The sequence below is a fragment of the Motacilla alba genome, chromosome 20, assembly GCF_015832195.1.
Source record: "Motacilla alba alba isolate MOTALB_02 chromosome 20, Motacilla_alba_V1.0_pri, whole genome shotgun sequence".
In the NCBI taxonomy this organism is placed as follows: Eukaryota; Metazoa; Chordata; class Aves; order Passeriformes; family Motacillidae; genus Motacilla; species Motacilla alba.
This window is the reverse complement of record NC_052035.1, coordinates 10,027,227-10,045,263: the sequence shown is the minus strand read 5'-3', so window position 1 is coordinate 10,045,263 and position 18,037 is coordinate 10,027,227. Positions and strand designations below refer to the sequence as shown.

Genomic DNA, 18,037 nt, shown 5'->3' with positions numbered 1-18,037 from the left:
GGGCTGTTATGGTGTTTTGGCAGGTCAGGATGACAGAGGGGTCACTGTGACAGAGGGGTCACTGTGACAGAGGGGTCACTGAGGTATTTTGGCAGGTCAGTGGGACAGAGGGCTGTTATGGTGTTTTGGCAGGTCACTGTGACAGAGGGGTTGTTATGTTTTTTTGGCAGGTCAGGGTGACAGAGGGGTCATTATGGTGTTTTGGCAGGTCAGTGTGACAGAGGGGTCACTGTGGTGTTTTGGCAGGTCAGGGTGACAGAGGGTTGTTATGGTGTTTTGGCAGGTCAGGGTGACAGAGGGGTCACTGTGGTGTTTTGGCAGGTCAGTGTGACAGAGGGGTCACTGTGGTGTTATGGCAGGTCAGGGGGACAGAGGGCTGTTATGGTGTTTTGGCAGGCCAGTGCTCTCTGCAAGGCTCTGACCAGACACTTGGATGATGGCAATGAGGGAAGGGAGGAAATCTCTTTCCATTTGCCAGAATCAGAACCTTCATTACCATGGGATGGTAGAAAGAGCAGAAGGCCAGATAAGCTGCCTGCAGGAGCAATTTATATTTAGTGCTTGTTTGCAGAGGAGGGGTTGAGTTTTGAGCCTGTTCCCTGGCACAGGGTGCCCAGCAAAGATGAGGCTGCTCCATCCATGGAGGTGTCCAAGGCCAGCTGGGATGGGGCCCTGACCAGCCTGGCCTGGTGGAAGATGTCCCATCCTGTGGCAGGTGGTGGAACAAGCTGAATTTTGAAGTTTTTATGACTTTTTTGGGTTTGATCTTTGTAAAGACACCTCAGTTTCTCCTTGATCTGCTCCACTCTCTGCCTGTATTTCTTCAGGGAATTCCTCCTCCTTTTTGCTGCACTGGGGTCTCCAACATTTCTTCCTCCCTTCTCCAAGGGTGTGGGACCTCCAGACTCCACTCCCCACTGGCACTGGCTGAGGGAGCATCACTTGGTGGGATCAGAGATGTTGAAGGTTTATTAATCTTAAGAGGTTTATTAATGAAAGACCCAGGGCAAAGGTTGGAGCACCTTGGCACGTGCCTGACCTTGGACCAGGAAAGAAGCTGGAATGAGCTCTACCAACCAACACAAGTGGGGGAAAAGGGAGACAGACATCCAGAAAGAACCTTTCTGAACATGATGTGGAGACTGGTGAACTCCCAGGGGTTCTGGCACTGTGAGCTGTAGCTTGGTTTTTGTTTTTTTCCCAACAGGGGCCCAAAGGTGCCAGTGGTGAGCCTGGCCTTCCTGGCCCGACTGGGATCCGTGGAGAGACTGGAGACAGGGTAAGGACCAGGCTCCTGGGACTCATTCCTGTTTGGGATGGGGATTTAGAGGGCAATGGGCACCCAAAACCTGGTGCAGGTGATGTGTGTTGGGAGTCCCTGAGGCTGCCCCAGTCAGACCTCGGGGCAGGGAGCAGGGCTCGGGCATCCTGTCCCCTCTGTTCCTGGTTTCTGCTCCACTCCAGGAACTCCCACTATTTTCAGACAGGGTGGATTGTTTAAAAGCAACTTCCAGGCCCTATCCTAGCCAGAATACAGTGTTTGGGATTTTCCCCTGTTCCTTACACTGGTTCCACCAAAGCCTATCTCCCCAGGAGCACAAGAGAGCTGATTAATGAGTTTTTGTTACTGAGATGCTTGATTAGACTCTCTGGGTTTTTGTTTGTTTTTGTTTTTTTTTAATTACAGTTTTATCAGTGACTTTTCCTTCTGAACAGCAAAACACCTGGGCATCCCACCTCACAATAAATGTGGCTTTTTATTGAAATGAGTTCATTCTCATTTGAAAGAAGCCATCAGGGCAAAGTGAACAGCATTTGCTGGGACCTTGCAGGAGAACAGGAGCCATGTGTTCACCAGCTCCTTCCTCCCCAGCTTTAAGGTGAAAGTTTTTTTTTAAAAAAAGCTTTAAGTTGCTTTCTGTGTAAGCAACTGCAGCAGCACCACAGGGGTTCCACAATGGCTCTTCTGTGCTGGCTCCAGGCAGGTTTAAAAAAGCCTTTTGGAGTGACTGTGGGCTGGAAGTGTGAAACAGGAGTGTTATTGTGGAGCTCTGGGGCTCTTGGCTGCATTCAGGGCTTTGCTGTGGTGAAAAATGTACATTCAGAGGGGAAGAGGCCCCTGCACGAAGCACCCAGGGAGCTGCTCCAAGCAGAGGGAGGGAAAACGTTGTGCTTAAAGCAATAAAAAATAATCTAGGTTCTATTTCTGCCTCTGCAGTTCAGTGCAGTTACTCTAAGATGTGATTGTTGGTTGCTCAGAATGAGAGGAAACGGCCTCAAGCTGCACCAGGGAAGGTTTAGATTAGGTATTAGGAATTTTTTTTTCACAGAAAGGGTTGTAAAGCATTGGAGCAGGCTGCCCACGGAAGTGGTGGAGTCCCCATCCCTGGAGGTGTTCAAACAAGGTGCGGATGTGGCCCTTGAAGGTTTAGTGGTGACCATGCTGGTGGTGCTGGGTTCTTCCAAACCCTCAGGCTGTCTTTCTACAGCCTGAACAAACAGCCTGTGCTGCTGGGGATACACAAAGCACCCAGAGATCTGCCCTGGCCTTGCTGTGGTGCTGCTCCTGCCGTGGATAAAGAGGAGAGCTGCACACACAGCATTGGTGCAATTGCCCTGTCCCAGCTGCAGCCAACTCCTCAAACTCTCCTGGAATCAGTTGAGACTTTTCTGTGGAAAAAGAAAAATCCCCTCCTGCCTGAGCTAACTGACAGGCTTTTTCACAGCCCTTGGACTGACTGGTCAGGGATATAAACCAGCATTTCAGTGAATGTGTCTGCTGGCATGAGAAACACGAGTGGCTTAGTGCATTTGAGTGCAAGATATCAAATAGTGTTGAGATAAAATACATCAGCCATCCTGCTGGGCTGGGGTATGGGGAGGGGATGGGCTTGGCTGTTGTTGCTGACTGAGGCAGCAACAGACAAGTATTTTTCCTAAGGATTTTTATTATGCTCCAATTCCTGAGGATTCTGGATGCCAGCAGCCACCTGGGGCATTGCCTCTCTGGGCTCCCTACTGGAGCACTAAAGGCTTGGCCAAAGCCATGAGTTTTGTGTAAGTGATCAGAGGAAATGTGTGAAGACATGGGGCTGGCAGTCCTGAGCTCCTTGTTCCTGCAGGGAATTAGAGTTTTGCATGAAAATCCTCTGGGCTAGGCTTGTCTTCAAGGGCATGTTCCTTGCAGGGCTTGGTCTGTGGTGACTGAACTGTGTTTTATTGCCATAAACTGTCATGGAGCCTTGAGACTCTGTGAAGTCAGAGGTATAAAATGCAGACAAAAATGTTCAGCAAGGAATATATAGCTTTTGCCATCAGCAAACATAAAATGGGTGTTATAAAGTTTTAGCCACTCTTGCATTTCTATATTCCATTGTGTGTTTTCTGAGTTACTTTTCATTAATGGAAATCCCCCTTCTTTTTAACTTAGTGCTTGAATTGGCAACATAAAAATGCCCTTGTTTTGTGTGTTTGCTCTCCTTGAAGATCCTGTTCTGCTGAGCCATCTCTAGATCTAGTTAATAAAAAAAGATCAGTTTGCAGATGCCAGATTGATGAGTGTGCTGTAAAAATCCTGCTTGAAGGGTAAAATGGCTGAATTTCAACATGTAGATTTTGCAGTAGAGAAAAAAAAAATCTGGGGTTCTCCTGAACTCCTTGTTGGCTCTGCTCTCTGGAGCAGAAAAGTCACAAATAGGGCTGAAAATGTCTCTCTGTGAATGGCAGGAAGATAAAGATGGAAGGATTTTCCAAATTGCCTGGGTCATTCCTGAGGTGATTATCAGTCCATCATCTAAATGTATTTTATTCCTGTGGCCATGTTGTTCCATTAATCTTTAAATCAGGAGCACCTAATTTTAAATCCTAGGAAAACTGACAGTCTAATAAGGCCTTGAAAACGCATCTTGGCTTTTTGCCTTGTGGTATGAAAATATTCTTGTCTGTTTTATACCATGAGTAAATCCAAGCTCCTCCTCACATCACAGGCTGAGAAATTCCCCCACAACACAAACCAGGGACTGTGGAGAGTGTCAAAGAGCTAGCAGGGGTGCTTAAATCCCTTCTTATTTCTAGGAAGTGTGAATGAGATTTGTACCCTCTTACTTGGCAGCTGGGAGACTCTGAGCCCTTGCTGAGTGTGTCTGACCACACCAGGAATTCATAGGAAAGCAACAGTTTGAGCTCATTTGCTTCTTTCTCTTGCTTGTTTTCAGGGTCCTCTCGGTGTTCCTGGCCCCAAGGGGAACCAGGTAAGAGGTGACTTTCATGCTGTTGTTAGCAGCTGCATTTAAACCAAATTTCAGGGGCAGCCTTTGACAGCACAAATGGCTTTTTCTTCCACAAATGAAAATATCCTGCAGCAGAAACCAAAGCCCTCTTTGGTCCCGTTTTCCCTGCGTTGGCACAGATGTTGCCTGTTCTAGTGGAGACTCGTGAAAATGCTGTGGTACAAACACCAGGCCCTCACTGGGTGTTTTGTAGCCACAAGGATCTGTGCAGGAGCTCCTCACATCAAATTCCTCCTGAGTTAAGTTTAGAAGTGCAGCTTTTCCTCAGCCTCATGTGCCTGATGAAGGATGTGTCGCCCTAACCTCGAAGCCTGGCACACTAATGAACAAGTTTAATCTTCTACTTTTTGCTGCTCAACTTCCATGCTTGGTTTAATCTCAACAATGAGCTTTTTTGAGCCGTTTTCATCAAATATATGGCTTTTATTAATGCATGGCTGTGTTCTTGCAGAAAGTGAAGCTCTCCTAGCAAGCCTTGCTGGTCTGCTTTACCAGCACCAGTGTGGTCTCTGTTTTCTTGCTAAGGGGAAAGACCAACCTGATCTCTGTTTGTCTTGGAAAACTTCCCCTGGAAAGCTGTGGAGTCACCATAACAATGTTCATTATCTGCTCTAATAGCAGAGCTCTGTGCTGAGCCAGCTCTGCCTTGGGCAGGGCAGGGATTGCAGGGATTTATTTGTGTCACCCCAGGCAGGCTCAGATTGCTCAGGCTGGAGGTGAGCAGCAAAGGGCTGTACAGTGCATGTCACCAGAGCTTTAGCCACTTGTCCTGTGGCAGTGATGTCCCCAGGGATGCTCCTCACCAAGAGATCATGCAGTTTGGGGGTGGGATGAAGCTGGGACCCTGCTCAGGAGGCCATGAGAACAGGACACAACAATTCCCTGTGGCTGCAAACCCTGTTTTCTGTGAGACAGAGCAGGGGGAGCTGAAATTTAGGTTCCCTGCTTGAGGAATGCCAGCGCCAGCCTGTGGATGTCCTTCATGGTTCTCATCCGTACGAATCCAGCCTTTCATCCAGGTCCCAGCTTGTTGCAAAGGGCACCCAGTCCTCGTGCCAGCTGCCCTGTGCCATATGTGCCCTCATCAGCAGGGGAAGAGCTACTGTGGAGTCCAGCTTTGGGAAGAGAGAACTTCTCCTTGCTGGAGCAGCTGTGGCTGCTGGGAGCCCCCAGCTCCTCCCCCAGGTTATCCAGGCCTCAGGGGATAGATGCAGGTCCTTTCTGTCAGCAGTAGGTGCAGTGTTAACTCTGGTCTCTCTCTCAGGGCATTGCTGGAGCAGATGGCCTCCCAGGTGACAAAGGAGAGCTGGTAAGTGTCCTTAAATTCAGAAGAGTTGACTCCTCAAATAACAGATGGGTGCAGAAAGCCATGGATCACTGTGGTCAGTCAGAATTAATCACCTGGGATCCCCAACCCTGCTGTGAAAAGAGGGCAACCCAAGCCTTGCACACATCACAGCAGCTTGGGAGACTGGGCTTCAGATGGGCACTTTCTGAATGAATCACTTTCTTATTTCCCTTTTCTTTCTGACAGGGACCGTTTGGACCCCCTGGCCAAAAAGGAGAGGTAAGTGTCAGACACTGGGGGCTCACGCCCTGGAGGATTTAGGAGTAAGTGTGGCCATTGCACCTCTATAGAATAAACTCTGCTCTGGTGTCATTGCCTAGAAGCAGGCTTTCCTCACAATCATGCCATAAAATCTGTGAGGAAAATGGTGATTTGTGGCATTCAAAATATTGAAATCTGTTTGATAATTTTGCTGCAGCAAGGACTCCTCTTATCATGACCAATATCTGCAGAAACACCCCTAGGATGTAAGAAATGTATCTGATCCCATAGATCCATTCAGGAAACCTCAAGAAAGTCTTAACTAACCCCCAGGAGAAAAGAATGGACCATGACTGCCATTTTTAAGTTGTTTTGGCCTTTTTTATTCTTCACTGCAGCCAGGAAAAAGAGGAGAACTTGGTCCAAAAGGTGTCCAAGGACCTAACGGGACAGCTGGAGCACCAGGGATCCCAGGACATCCAGGACCCATGGGTCACCAGGGGGAGAGGGGTGTCCCTGGCATCACAGGAAAACCTGGACCTCCTGTGAGTATCTGCTGCTTCTGCAGCACAGTCAGGGAGCCTGTGAAGTGAAAAAGTGGATTGTGGGCTTCTGGATGCTATCCAAAAAATAAGGTCCTGCATTTCAGCAGGCAAAAAGGAGGCCAAATAAACCCCAGATTGAATATCTGGCCTAACATTACAGTTAATTGCTGCCATTTGTACAGCAGAATTCTGAAGGGAAGCTGTCACCTTTTGAAGAGGGGAAAGAACCCCCTGCTCTTCATGCAGGACCTTGTGGTCCTTCTCAATCTCCTGGAAAGGTGTTTTGTGTCCTGCAGCTTCTGCCAGGGCTGGTTGTTGATAAGGAGGTTGCTACAAAGACAAATTCTTCTGTTAACTGCAGGGCAAAGAGGCCAGTGAACAACATATCCGAGAACTCTGTGGGGAAATGATAAATGGTGAGTATTGCTGAGAGAAAACTGACTTTAATTACCAGATGAGTAGATCCCGAACATGAAATGGCTTCTGAGATTTGCTAATTTCCTGTCTTCATGTGAAAAAAAATACAGTGACCTTTAGTGTAAGGAAATTATTCAGGAGGTCACCTTGTTGTATTCAGGAGGTCACTTTGTTGGAGATGTCTTTTGGTGTTCTGAAATTAGTATTTTTTAAATGAGTCATCATGGCAATGGTCAAAATGCACTGAAAGCAGCTTTGGCACAAGTGTTGTGTGAGACCTCCTGCCCCAACCTGTGTCACTGAGAACTCCACCTCTCCTCAGTGCACCTCGTTTCCTTGAAGCAGGTCCTCAGGGAGCGTCCTTCTTTATTCTAAATGACTCTTTTGCATTTGGAGGTCACATCCCCTGTTTGGGATGAGGTTAAAGTTTGTTTCAGGAAATTATTTAATTGTCATTTCTTAGAATACTTGCCATGCTTTAAAGTGGTTTTAGAAACAGGAATAATCAACCCTGCAGATTTATGATTAATATCTCCATCTGTGCAGATGTAAAAACCCCGAAAAGCTACAGGTGAGCAGAAAGGACAGGTTCACTGTTCCCTCCTGCCAGGAGCAGTGGCAGGAAGTTCTGCCTAAAGACAGAGTGCAAATGCTGGAGCTGCAGTGTTCCATTGTGTTTTTCAGAGCAAATTGCACTGTTGGCTGCTAACCTGAGGAAGCCCTTGGCTCCTGGAATGACGGGACGGCCGGGCCCAGCTGGGCCCCCAGGCCCTCCTGGAAGCACGGGAAGTGTTGGGCATCCTGGTCCTCGTGGGCCCCCTGGGTACAGAGGGCCAACAGGAGAGCTTGGTGATCCTGGACCCAGAGGCAAGTGAAGACTGAAACAATTTGCTTCTCTTTTATGCCCACTGGAATAAACTTGTACTGAGTTCAGCCCCGGGGAGAGGAGATCAGGCCTTGGTGGAGCTCTGCATGCCGAGGGGTGCCATGAAAGCAAAATCCCTGCAGCGTGCAGGGCGTTTGGAGCTCCTCGTGCTCTCTCCCCGGTGTTGGTGGCTGCAGCTGCAGAGCACAGCTCACTCTGGGAATTGTGTTTGTGGTTGAAGGTGACCCTGGTGAAAAGGGAGACAAAGGACCTGTTGGCCAAGGCATCGATGGGCCTGATGGTGACCAAGGACTGCAGGGTAAGTGTGGGGAAAGAACTGAATGCTCCATGGCTGAAGTGAAGCATGCTGAGGAGGGACAGCTCTGCATGCTGATGGCCATAGATTATCATCACTAATTTGAACGTGTGGCAACTCTGAGGCTCTCCAGATTAAGGGAAAGGATGGTGCCTGCTTCCTGATGATTCCTTTATTAAAATAGTCAATATTAATTTATGCAAATTAATTAATATGTATTGGAAACTTGAAAGAATATTCTTTATTTTGCTCACCTGTTAAAGCAGCTTTTCTAATTGGGATTACACCTGCACAATGAATAAACTGCAGGCACCAAAAGTAGGCTCTCCATTCACAGAATTTCATAAAGCCAGAATATTTTCAACCATGTTAACTTAAATTCTTCCACAGAATTTATACCATCAAATTTCATAATATTGATACCCCGTTGTCTCAGAATCTTCCATAAAATAATTATTCCATGTTAAAAAACTGTGAGCTCACACAGCCAAAACATCCCTTGACCAAATTAGGGATAAAAAAAATCCAAAGCACATACTCCAGATTCAGGGTAAATTTATTGAAAACACCTTGTACTTAACAGGCCATAACAAGTGTGATGTACAGACACTCAAAGCACATTAAGATCTCTAAAATCAACACATATATACAGATATTAAAAAAGAAAAGATGGAAATATTTCATGTATCTTTCCCCTCTCTTGTTTAGGACCACCTGGTGTGCCTGGAATTACTAAAAACGGCCGTGATGGTGCTCAGGGTGAACCCGGGCTGCCAGGGGATCCTGGGACTCCTGGGACTGTTGGGGCTCAGGGAACTCCAGGAATATGTGACACGTCGGCTTGCATGGGAGCTGTTGCAGCATCAACTTCCAAAAAATCATAAACCAACAGTACAAGAAGTGAAGAAGTGACTGAATATTTAAATAAACAGTGCATTGTAAGAAAACAGAATCCTTCTAGTGCTAAAAGGACAGATGCTCCTTCTATTCTATTAAGTGGAGACTTTGACACAGTTCTATGAAAAAGAAAGCATCCGATGAAAACTTTAATTAAAAGATGCTTTATGACTATCTTTTCCTCCCCCCAATTATTTCCCAGAATTTTTACTGCTAAACAACCTCACCTTTCCTTCTTCCCTTTGCTCGAGAGACCTGCAAGAGGAAGCATTGCTCCTTTTTACCATCACCCCCCCTGTACTAAAGATCACGACTTTTTGCTAAGCAAGTTTGAGCCTTTTCCATTGAATTCCTTGGTGCTGCTCCCACTGACTTCAGTCCTGCAGGTTTGTGCTCTCAGACACGTTGTTAAGACGCTCAGGCACTGAGCTGCCTCTTCCATCAGTGGAAATCAGGCATTTCAATATGCTGTATTTTAACATCTGAACCTTCTGGCCTAAGGAATGACCATTGCTTAAGTCTGTGCTGTCAGCTAGAAATGTTCAGATTGCACCTCAAATATTTGCCAAGACTAGTAAACAGTAATCCTCTTGCAAGCAAATTCTGCAAAAGGAGTCATGTAAATATTTTACTTTCCAGGGAAGAATTTTTGCATATTTCCATATGATAACGAAGGCAATGAAGTAACAGCATTTTCATGACCTCTACTTCAGCTATTTGCACAGTAATTGTGATGGAACCCCACCTAAGAAAGGATGCTCTTTCAAAGTCCAGCCAAAACCACCTGTATGAACTGTTGTAAAAATAAAAGGAGATTTTTTTTAACCTTTTCTTTGTGATGTTGTAAGTGTCATTATACAAATCAAATTAACTTGGCTAAACTCCATTTTCCAGAACTAGGTTTTACTAGTATTGTTTGGACATAAATTGCTGCAAAATTGTTCTTATCCGTGATTTAAACCAGTATTAATTTTGGTAGAACTTTTTATACTTTAAAACTTGCTAGCATCATCTATTAAAAAAAATTAATAAAGCCACTCTCAGCTCACACACAGTTCTATTTCTGTCCTATATGCCAAAGCCTATGAACGAAGCATCATATTTCTCTTTAAATATAAAAATAGTTTGTGCATTTAAATATCTACTGTTTAAAATATTCCACTTTTGGTCTAAAGTAACAACACAAGAACCTATTGGACAGTTGTGTGGCAGACATTAAAAATAGGACTGAATTTAAAAATGCCAACACCATTGCACTACTCTTTGGAGCTAATTATGTTAAATATGTATGCAAATGCAAAATTCATAATACACACAGTTTAGAAACTATGCATTTGTCCAAATAACCAATACAATATTTACATTTTAAATGGAAAAAATGGGCATTATAATATGGTAACTTCAGTTTCTTTATACACTGGAAGAATGAGTTTGCATCTAGCCATTAAAATAACAGGAAGATGGATGTTCCACAACTCTTCCAATCTGTACTGCATCATCTTTAAAAAATAAAATAGAAGCAAAAAATTAAATGAGACCCCAAAGCAGGATGACAAGGAAATTTTGTATAACTAAAGGGTTAAAATAATTAGTTATGACATTTTCTTGTAGCTTCTGGTCCCAAAGCCCCTTGAACAGGGCAGATTCCCATTGCTGGTAGTTAACTTCCATTTCCATTTGCAATAGAGAACGTTTCTTTTAAATTTCTATTTATACATATTTACAAGTTACACTTTCAAATTCCTATTCAGCATGTAAATGGAAAGAATAAAACACAGTTTGGACTACTGTCACACAATTCAGGGTGGGCAGGTCAGGCTATTTGGTCTCCATGGCTGTGCGGTTTTCCTGTGCTGGACACATTACACACGAGTCTGGTCTTCCAATTTTTAGTCTCCTGCCTGTTTTACCACAGAACACAGTCTCAAATTCCTAAAAAAAAAAAATCAAAATACAAAATAAAAATGTTGTATTTAATGTAGATATTTACTTGAGATGGATGCTTTTGTTTCATTCGTGCCTTCAACAGGAAGGAGGAGGGGCCATATCCATATCTAGACCAGCAGGTTTTCCAACACACACCCTCCTAAAATTCTTAGCAGAGCCAGAATTACTCTGGAGCTGCAGCTACTGCTGAGGAGAACAGGAGCTGCTTTTAAGGCATGTAACCCTTTAACTCTGCTCACCCACTCAATGCAGTGTGGGCATGTAGCTGTGATCCCCCTCCCTGAACTAACTAGAAGCCTGTGAAATGGGTAGAAAATAGAGAAAATTAAGAAGGGGAGGAATGATTTAAGACAACCCTAATTTCATTTTGGTGTCCAAACAGGATCATGCTCAGGAATTGTGTAACTAAAAAAAATTAATTTTAAAATCCAACTTGAAAACACTGCCTGTAATTTCTCACTAGTGAACTCAGTTGAAAGAAATAAAAAATTAAAATTTAAAGGAAGGCTCAAGGATACGGTGGGTCCTTCACAAATAGCATCAAGCAGCAGCTTTGCATCTCAGTTATAGGTTATGACAGCTTTAAAACATTTCCCATTTTTATCAAGACCAAAAATGAAATGAGATTTCAAACCTGCTTCAGGGAGTCGCCGTGCCTTTCCTGAATGTACTTGAGGAATGCAGTCGTCCACTGCAAAGTTGTTGCCTTGTCAGTGTCAATTGTGCAGAAGGGAACGAGGAGATTGAGCTCATCACAACAAACCCGGATCCTGCGCCTGCAGGCAAACACCCAAGGTCATCCACCACGGGCCAGAGGGAAGGCAAAAATACAGAGAACAGGAAGACTACTCACATGTGCAACCAGCCACGGACTTTGGGCACTGCTTTGTGTTTGCTACAAGCTTAGTGTGTTAGTTTTGTTACACACAAGTCACCTTATCTTTAAAGAATGGGTGAAATGTTTTGAAATCTTTTTGTTTGTTTACAGAGTGAAAACACAAAGACAACCACAATGAAACAGGGATTTTTTTTTTCCCTCTAACAAACACCAAACCCTCACCTCCTGCACCTCTTTTTCTCGGAGCTAACACAAAACATGTCAAGCTTACATTTACTCAGTAAATTTTACTTTACTCATTTACTGTATTTTAGGCTTCAAGAGGTATTTCATGGCCCCAGCTCCCAAAATTACCTCCTGTCTCTCTCCAGGCGGTTGTGCCTTTCCCTTCTCTGGGCGCTTCCATCCTGGGAACCACTTTGCACCTGCACACTGGAGCTGGGCTGTGCTGACTGCCAGGGGCCCTGGGCAGCTGCAGTGCTCTGGTTGTTGTCCCGGGCGTTCCGAATCTCACCGAGAGGTTTGCGATCCATGTTTGCATCCAACAGATTTATTCGGCTGCAACTTCTGTTTATGGCTTGCTTGCATAAGGTGTCTTGTTGGAAAAATAAAAATGAAAAGAATGACCTATTTGTTACTCTCCCAGTAACCTGAAAATAGCCATCATGGAGAGTTCTTTTGGTGCTTTATTTATGTGGAATAATCTTTGAAGCTTTACTGCCAGCCTACATTGATTCTTTCAGCAAGACATGTCCTGCAGAGGACCTAAGGCACTGCTTGCTATTCCAAAATCCACACTGCTTCTATTTTCTCAGAGAGCCCACTGAGACTGTGCCTGCCCTTGGTGAGCACTTGAGGTAGCCCCTAAAATGTTCTTCAGTTTGATACTGACTGGGTCTGCTGGATCAGCTTTGGGGTCAAAGAATGTACCCCTCTGCCACAGGGCTTGGTGATGTTTGCCCAAAGGCTGGACTCAATGACCTTGGAGGTCTTTTCCAACCTTAAAGATTTTATGATTCTCAAGAAACCAGCTGCTGACCCAAGGCCCAGATTTTCAAAGGTACTTTGTAACCTCAAGTCTCCTCATTTCAAGCCAGAAGTGCTAAACAATTTTGAAAGTACAGCAAAACTTAAAGGTGTTGAACCTCCTTGGAGAAATCTAGCCCCACGTTGCCTATAGAGCATCTTCACCATAAAACCTCACCTCCCACATTCACTAAAATCATATTAATTCCAAAAAAGAATTCAGAAAAAAAAATTACATCTGAAGACCGAGAGAAAACTAAGGGAAAAGAAGATAAATGGTTTACCTCCAACTTTAATCCAAACTTCCTCAGGCAAAGCTTTATTTATAGCACCTACTGTCTGTTTCGTGGATTCAACTTCCTGATAAAGAAAAGGGAATGTTTTGGGTATCCCAAGGTCTTGATGTTTGGCAGCTTCCAAAATAGTGCAAGATGTTCCACAGGTCTGTGAAAACAAAAAGGAAATACTTACAGGACTATATACATTAAAACAAAATAGATTATTTCGATATCTTTCTGTTAGCTTCTTAAATTACTTCTTTAGGCTGAATAAATCCACACAACCATGTTGTTTTGACAGAGTGATGAATTTTGGGGATACCTCTGACATTGCTCAGTGCCATGCTATCACTTTTGCTTCAGAGGTTACTGCAAGTTGTGGAGAGCAAAATATCTTTATCACCAAAATGAATTTAAAAAAAGGAACTACAGAAAATCAGAAAATGGTCTTTTTCTTGTCTTGCACAGATGAAACAGATGATAAACTGATAAACTCCAGAAAAAGGAAATCTGGTGGCCTACTGCTCATTACTGGGACACATGTAATTAAAAATGGCACAAAAGTTACTTGATTGTCTTAAAGATTAATAAATAAATTGCATTACAGATCATTCTGATCATCCCTATTCAAACCCAGCCACACTCTACCACAAACCTTCAGAACTCTACTACACCCAGGAAGTTATTACTGTCAGCATTGGAACTTGGCAGAGGAGAGTTACCTGTGCTTGGGAAGGGTTAGCACTTCCAGCAGCAGAACATGCATTCATGGTAAAGAACGGGTAAGTGAATGGTAAGGAATGTGTGGCAGGTGCAGCCTTATTTTTCCCTAGTGCAGCACACCTGTTCCCTTGCTGGTGAAGAGGAACACCCACCACTTCTGAGGGCTGGCGGATCAATGTCACTAAACTTCAGACAAAAACAAACAAACACAGAAAACATACCAGGCTGACTGCTTGGAAATGAGCGCAGAAAAAATAAAGTACAGCTGCAAATATTCTAGAAACTATCACCAAGAAACCACTTTCATTTACTGTAAACAGAAATCACTGCTATTGCTGTGTCGCCCACTTCAGGGGCCAAATAAAAGAAAAGAAAAATCAGCCAAGGAGGTTTTTTATTCTGTGCAATAACAAGGTGCTTCACGCCTCAATAAAACGTTTTGTCAGCACATTAAAATAGGTACAGGGTTAGGTTGCAAAACAGTGTTTTTGCTCCAGTTTTCCCCATAGTCAGGCCTCCACATTATAACCTGAATCTGTCATCATCATCATTATTATTATTTTTATTATTATTATCAAAAATGTACTTTGCTTTTAGCAAGCTGCATATTTAAACTAGGTAATGTTTTCTCACCTTTATTTACAGTACATGTTATCAAGAATAAAGCCATAAAGTAATTCCTTTTGGAACCCCATGCTGTACCATTCATGCAATAAACAGAGGGGCCTAAGCTGAGCTCAGTGGAGTCGCAGCCACGTTTGATGGCACAGTTTAACAAAGCCCAACCCATCCTTCTCATATATTAAAACAAGCACTATTCATAGGTTTCACTTAGCAAATCACTTTTGAACTACATGATACATAGTTTAACAACATAAACTAAAAGTAATTGCAACACACTTGTTAAGAGTTACTCCAGATTCTTGGGGTTCTTGACATCTGGGGTTTTCTGTCGGGCTGCTGTTGAATCTGTCTTCCAACCGAGCTCTGACTGCAGGTTTAGATCTAACCTCTGGTGCCAGTGCCGAATTTTCAACAAATATGTTTTCCTTATTCTCCCCCAAGAAATTTTCACCCTGTTTAGCTTTTGCTACACTGCATCCCGAGACTTCTACAGAGCTACTACTGCTGGGCGCTTTCTCTCTCTGGTTCACGGGGAGGTTGGACTCGCTAAGTAACATCATCCTGAGCTCCTGCAAGTCAGCATAGCCCAGGTGCGGGTTAGAACTCGGCCAGTAGCTGTCACAAGGCAACCCTGACTGACAGGTCACTGGGCAGACCGACTGGTTCCCAGAGCTGTTGGATGAGCCCCCGTCCTGACTGGTGCTGGGGGAGGGCTGCTGCAGAGGGGGGTCTGCAGAGGGGCCAGGCGAGGAGAAAGCGCTGAGCCTGGCTTCCACTTCACCTTCGCTACTCTGCGCCTCCGTGTGCGAGCAAAGTATGTGCTGCAGCTGGGTGTACTCAATGTCCATCATCTCCACCAGGCTGGCCTCGGGGGTGGCGAAGCCAAGGTTTTGCTCACCAAAGGAACTGTCACTTGAGCCTCCAGGTCCGACAGCAACGGGAGCGGGGTCAGCAACACTAGCTGGGCTCTGAGGAATGGTCTGAGGCTCCTCGGGGGCTGATCCTGACATGGCTACAGCAAACCTAATCAGTTACCAATGTCCCTTTCAACAGAAAACCATAAAACCTTCAACAATTGTCAGTACTATCCATTAAAAAAAAAACCCAAAGGCAGAAAAAAAATTGCACTTAACACTGATTGGCGAGGTAACAGAGCGGGGACCAAGCTGCCGCTGGCGGGGTACCTGACACCCTGACCATGTCTCCCCCCCCGGCTGAGACCCTCCCTCCCCCTCCAGCACAGCTGCTCACGACAAACGGCCTTCACCTGTCCCCGCCCCGGCCTCGGCGGGGAGGCTGCGGGCACTCTGCGGCCTGGCACCCCCTGAGACAGCGCCCGGACGGCGGTGGGGCAGCCCGGGCGGGCGGGAGCGGGGCCCCCGCGGCCGGGGGCAGCCGTGGGGAGCCGGGGCGGGCCGGGCCGGGCGGGGCGGGGGCGGGAGGGGACGCGCGGGCCCTCAGCCCGGCCGAGCGCTGCCCGAGCGCGCCGCGCGCCGCCGCCAACGGCTGCGCGTAACCGCCGCCCGCGCGCGGGGCCGCGCGCCCCGCCCCGCCCCGCCCCCGCCCGCCCCTCAGGGCTGAAACTGACCCGGAGCGGCGCTCGTTGGGGGTGGCGGTGTTGTGAGGAGAGAACGGAAGAGAACGTGCGGCTGTAATGTGTGTTTACAGACTTTTTCAGGCGCTGGACACACGGTTTACCGCTTTGGCTGATTTGCGGTGCTCGGCTGGGTACACGCTGTTATGCTAAATTTTAAATAATTAAACCTACTGGTTGCTTAGCCTATGGCTAAAGTCCGTAACTTGGCTGTGTCGCTAACGGAAAGCTCCCAGAGAGCAACGGCTCGGCTGCGCTGAGGGAACTGCCCCACCTGCACCAGCAGCACCGGCGGCACGGCGGAGGCAGACTGGTGCAAGAAGGAAAAGCAACAGAACCAGCTGGGTTAACGGGAAAAAACCAGCTGGGTTAACGGGAAAAAACCAGCTGGGTTAACAGGAAAAAGCAGCTGGGTTAACGGGAATCGCTTGTCGTTCCCCACAAGGGGCCCTGGGGCCGCCTCAGCCCCGAGCCCCGCGGCGAGAGCCCGAGCAGGGCAGCGAGGGGCCCCCGGCCCATCCCGCCCCGGGGTGCGGATGGGAAAACTGAGAGGAAAAAAGGTCCCAAGGCAGTGTGCACCGACATTTCCATGAAATGCAGCCGCACTCCGACCGTCTCACTCGTGACTTCCCTCTAGACGCAAACCCAGGAACTTTAAAAGCAGTTTTTTGCACACAGAACTCAACACACACTTTCCTACTTCTCTAATCTTCTTCCACACTCCCCTTTACAATGCTCACACTTGGAGTACAGCCTTTTATAGAAATAATAGTATTTCTGCTTATATTGTTCCAGACTTTGCAGGGGTTTTTGCAAAAAAAAAGGTTTATCAAAATACTCTTTGTAATGTTAGCTTAGTACAAAGATAGACAAAAGCTCAAAATAGTGAGTTCTTTCATGTTAATCAAAAGTTTGGACAAAGCCAGAGAACTGTTTTTCTCTTTCTTGCAATGCAGGACAATCATTCAGTACCATTTTTAGTCTCTGTAAATTGAGTTAAATTGTTATGTTCATTTCAGCCTGGCTTTTACCGCTGCTGTGGAGGATACAGGAACCCTGCTGCAAAATCCCACTCCAGCTGATTGTTAACTGCATAAAGCTGTGGTTTAACAAAGTCACTGGAGGCTATGCTGTTGATCTTTTTCCACTTGATCTCTGTGAGGATGGATTTTACCGATCCTAAAGCATAAGCAGATCCCCCAAACTACTAAAGGAGAATTTCCTAAAAGATGAAAAGCCACACATCTATTTCATAAAAATGTAAAGCCAAGAAAATCATAAATGGTGTGACCTGAATTAATACATTTTCTTTTCTTTAGATTTTCTGATGTAAAAATCTTCAAATTCTAAGCATTCTGATTCAAATGTAAAAAAAAAAAAAGAAAAAAAAAACTTCAAAATAAATTAGGGGATGCCTTAGAACTGAGAAAAGAATCATTAGCACAGATTTTTGCTATTTTTTAGATTGTTTTGCAATCAAACATTGGCTGGCTGTGACATCCTGCAAAACGTCTGTCATTAAACTATGAGGAAACAAAACCCCTGTGTCATCAGTCTCTTTGTGGTTTGCTGAGAAATAGCAAAGTGTAGAAAATAATATACACAGACACATTTATGAAATGGACAACAGCTCTCTGTAGGTGTTTATTCTACTTACAGTAACAAAAACCTGTGAAGTCCCGTATTTAAATGTACAGTGATATATTTTGCCATATAAAATACAATTTACAGAATTTTCTATCAAGTAAACCTAAACAAACACACGTCTTGCATACTTTTATGTATGTCTTTAAATTAGAAACATCTCATTAAGAAAAAAAAAATCTTACACCGTAGTTGATGTTTGCATTTAATACAATTTCTTTGCATGTTACCGTTTTCCCTCAGGTTCAGGACACAGATGATCATTTCAGCCAGCAAATCCTGGATGTACAAGGACCTCAAGGATGCACCAATGTGACTGTGGTGACACACATGCTACCTGTAATATAGTCCTCAAAATGCAAAATGTTTACAGGAATCTAATTTTACATTTCCAAATCAATCTTAGCAAAATACCAAAATATTTACCCAGCAGTCAATTTACACATTCAAATAAACGAGTGGGGTTTGATTTCAGCTTTAGAATT

General features: G+C 45.1%; 2 protein-coding genes across 2 annotated transcripts in view; one reads left to right on the top strand and one right to left on the bottom strand.

Annotated features, from left to right (window-relative positions):
- Window positions 1-9,708, top strand: part of COL9A3 (collagen type IX alpha 3 chain) — a 35,023-nt gene extending 25,315 nt beyond the window's left edge. The window contains exons 25-33 of the mRNA XM_038158718.1: window positions 1,208-1,279; window positions 4,215-4,250; window positions 5,554-5,598; window positions 5,824-5,856; window positions 6,237-6,383; window positions 6,745-6,799; window positions 7,485-7,667; window positions 7,907-7,984; window positions 8,690-9,708. Of these exons, the coding sequence (XP_038014646.1) occupies window positions 1,208-1,279; window positions 4,215-4,250; window positions 5,554-5,598; window positions 5,824-5,856; window positions 6,237-6,383; window positions 6,745-6,799; window positions 7,485-7,667; window positions 7,907-7,984; window positions 8,690-8,865 (825 nt within the window). The 3' untranslated portion in view covers window positions 8,866-9,708. The remainder of the gene's footprint in view (window positions 1-1,207; window positions 1,280-4,214; window positions 4,251-5,553; window positions 5,599-5,823; window positions 5,857-6,236; window positions 6,384-6,744; window positions 6,800-7,484; window positions 7,668-7,906; window positions 7,985-8,689) is intronic.
- A 127-nt stretch (window positions 9,709-9,835) lies between these two features.
- Window positions 9,836-15,324, bottom strand: TCFL5 (transcription factor like 5). The gene is made up of 6 exons (XM_038158719.1): window positions 14,591-15,324; window positions 13,690-13,876; window positions 12,974-13,133; window positions 12,018-12,258; window positions 11,460-11,601; window positions 9,836-10,810 (listed from the first exon to the last, which is right to left on the bottom strand). The coding sequence occupies exons 1-6, from the start codon at window positions 15,322-15,324 to the stop codon at window positions 10,697-10,699; spliced, it is 1,578 nt and encodes a 525-aa protein (XP_038014647.1). The 3' UTR covers window positions 9,836-10,696.
- Window positions 15,325-18,037: the final 2,713 nt, after the last annotated feature.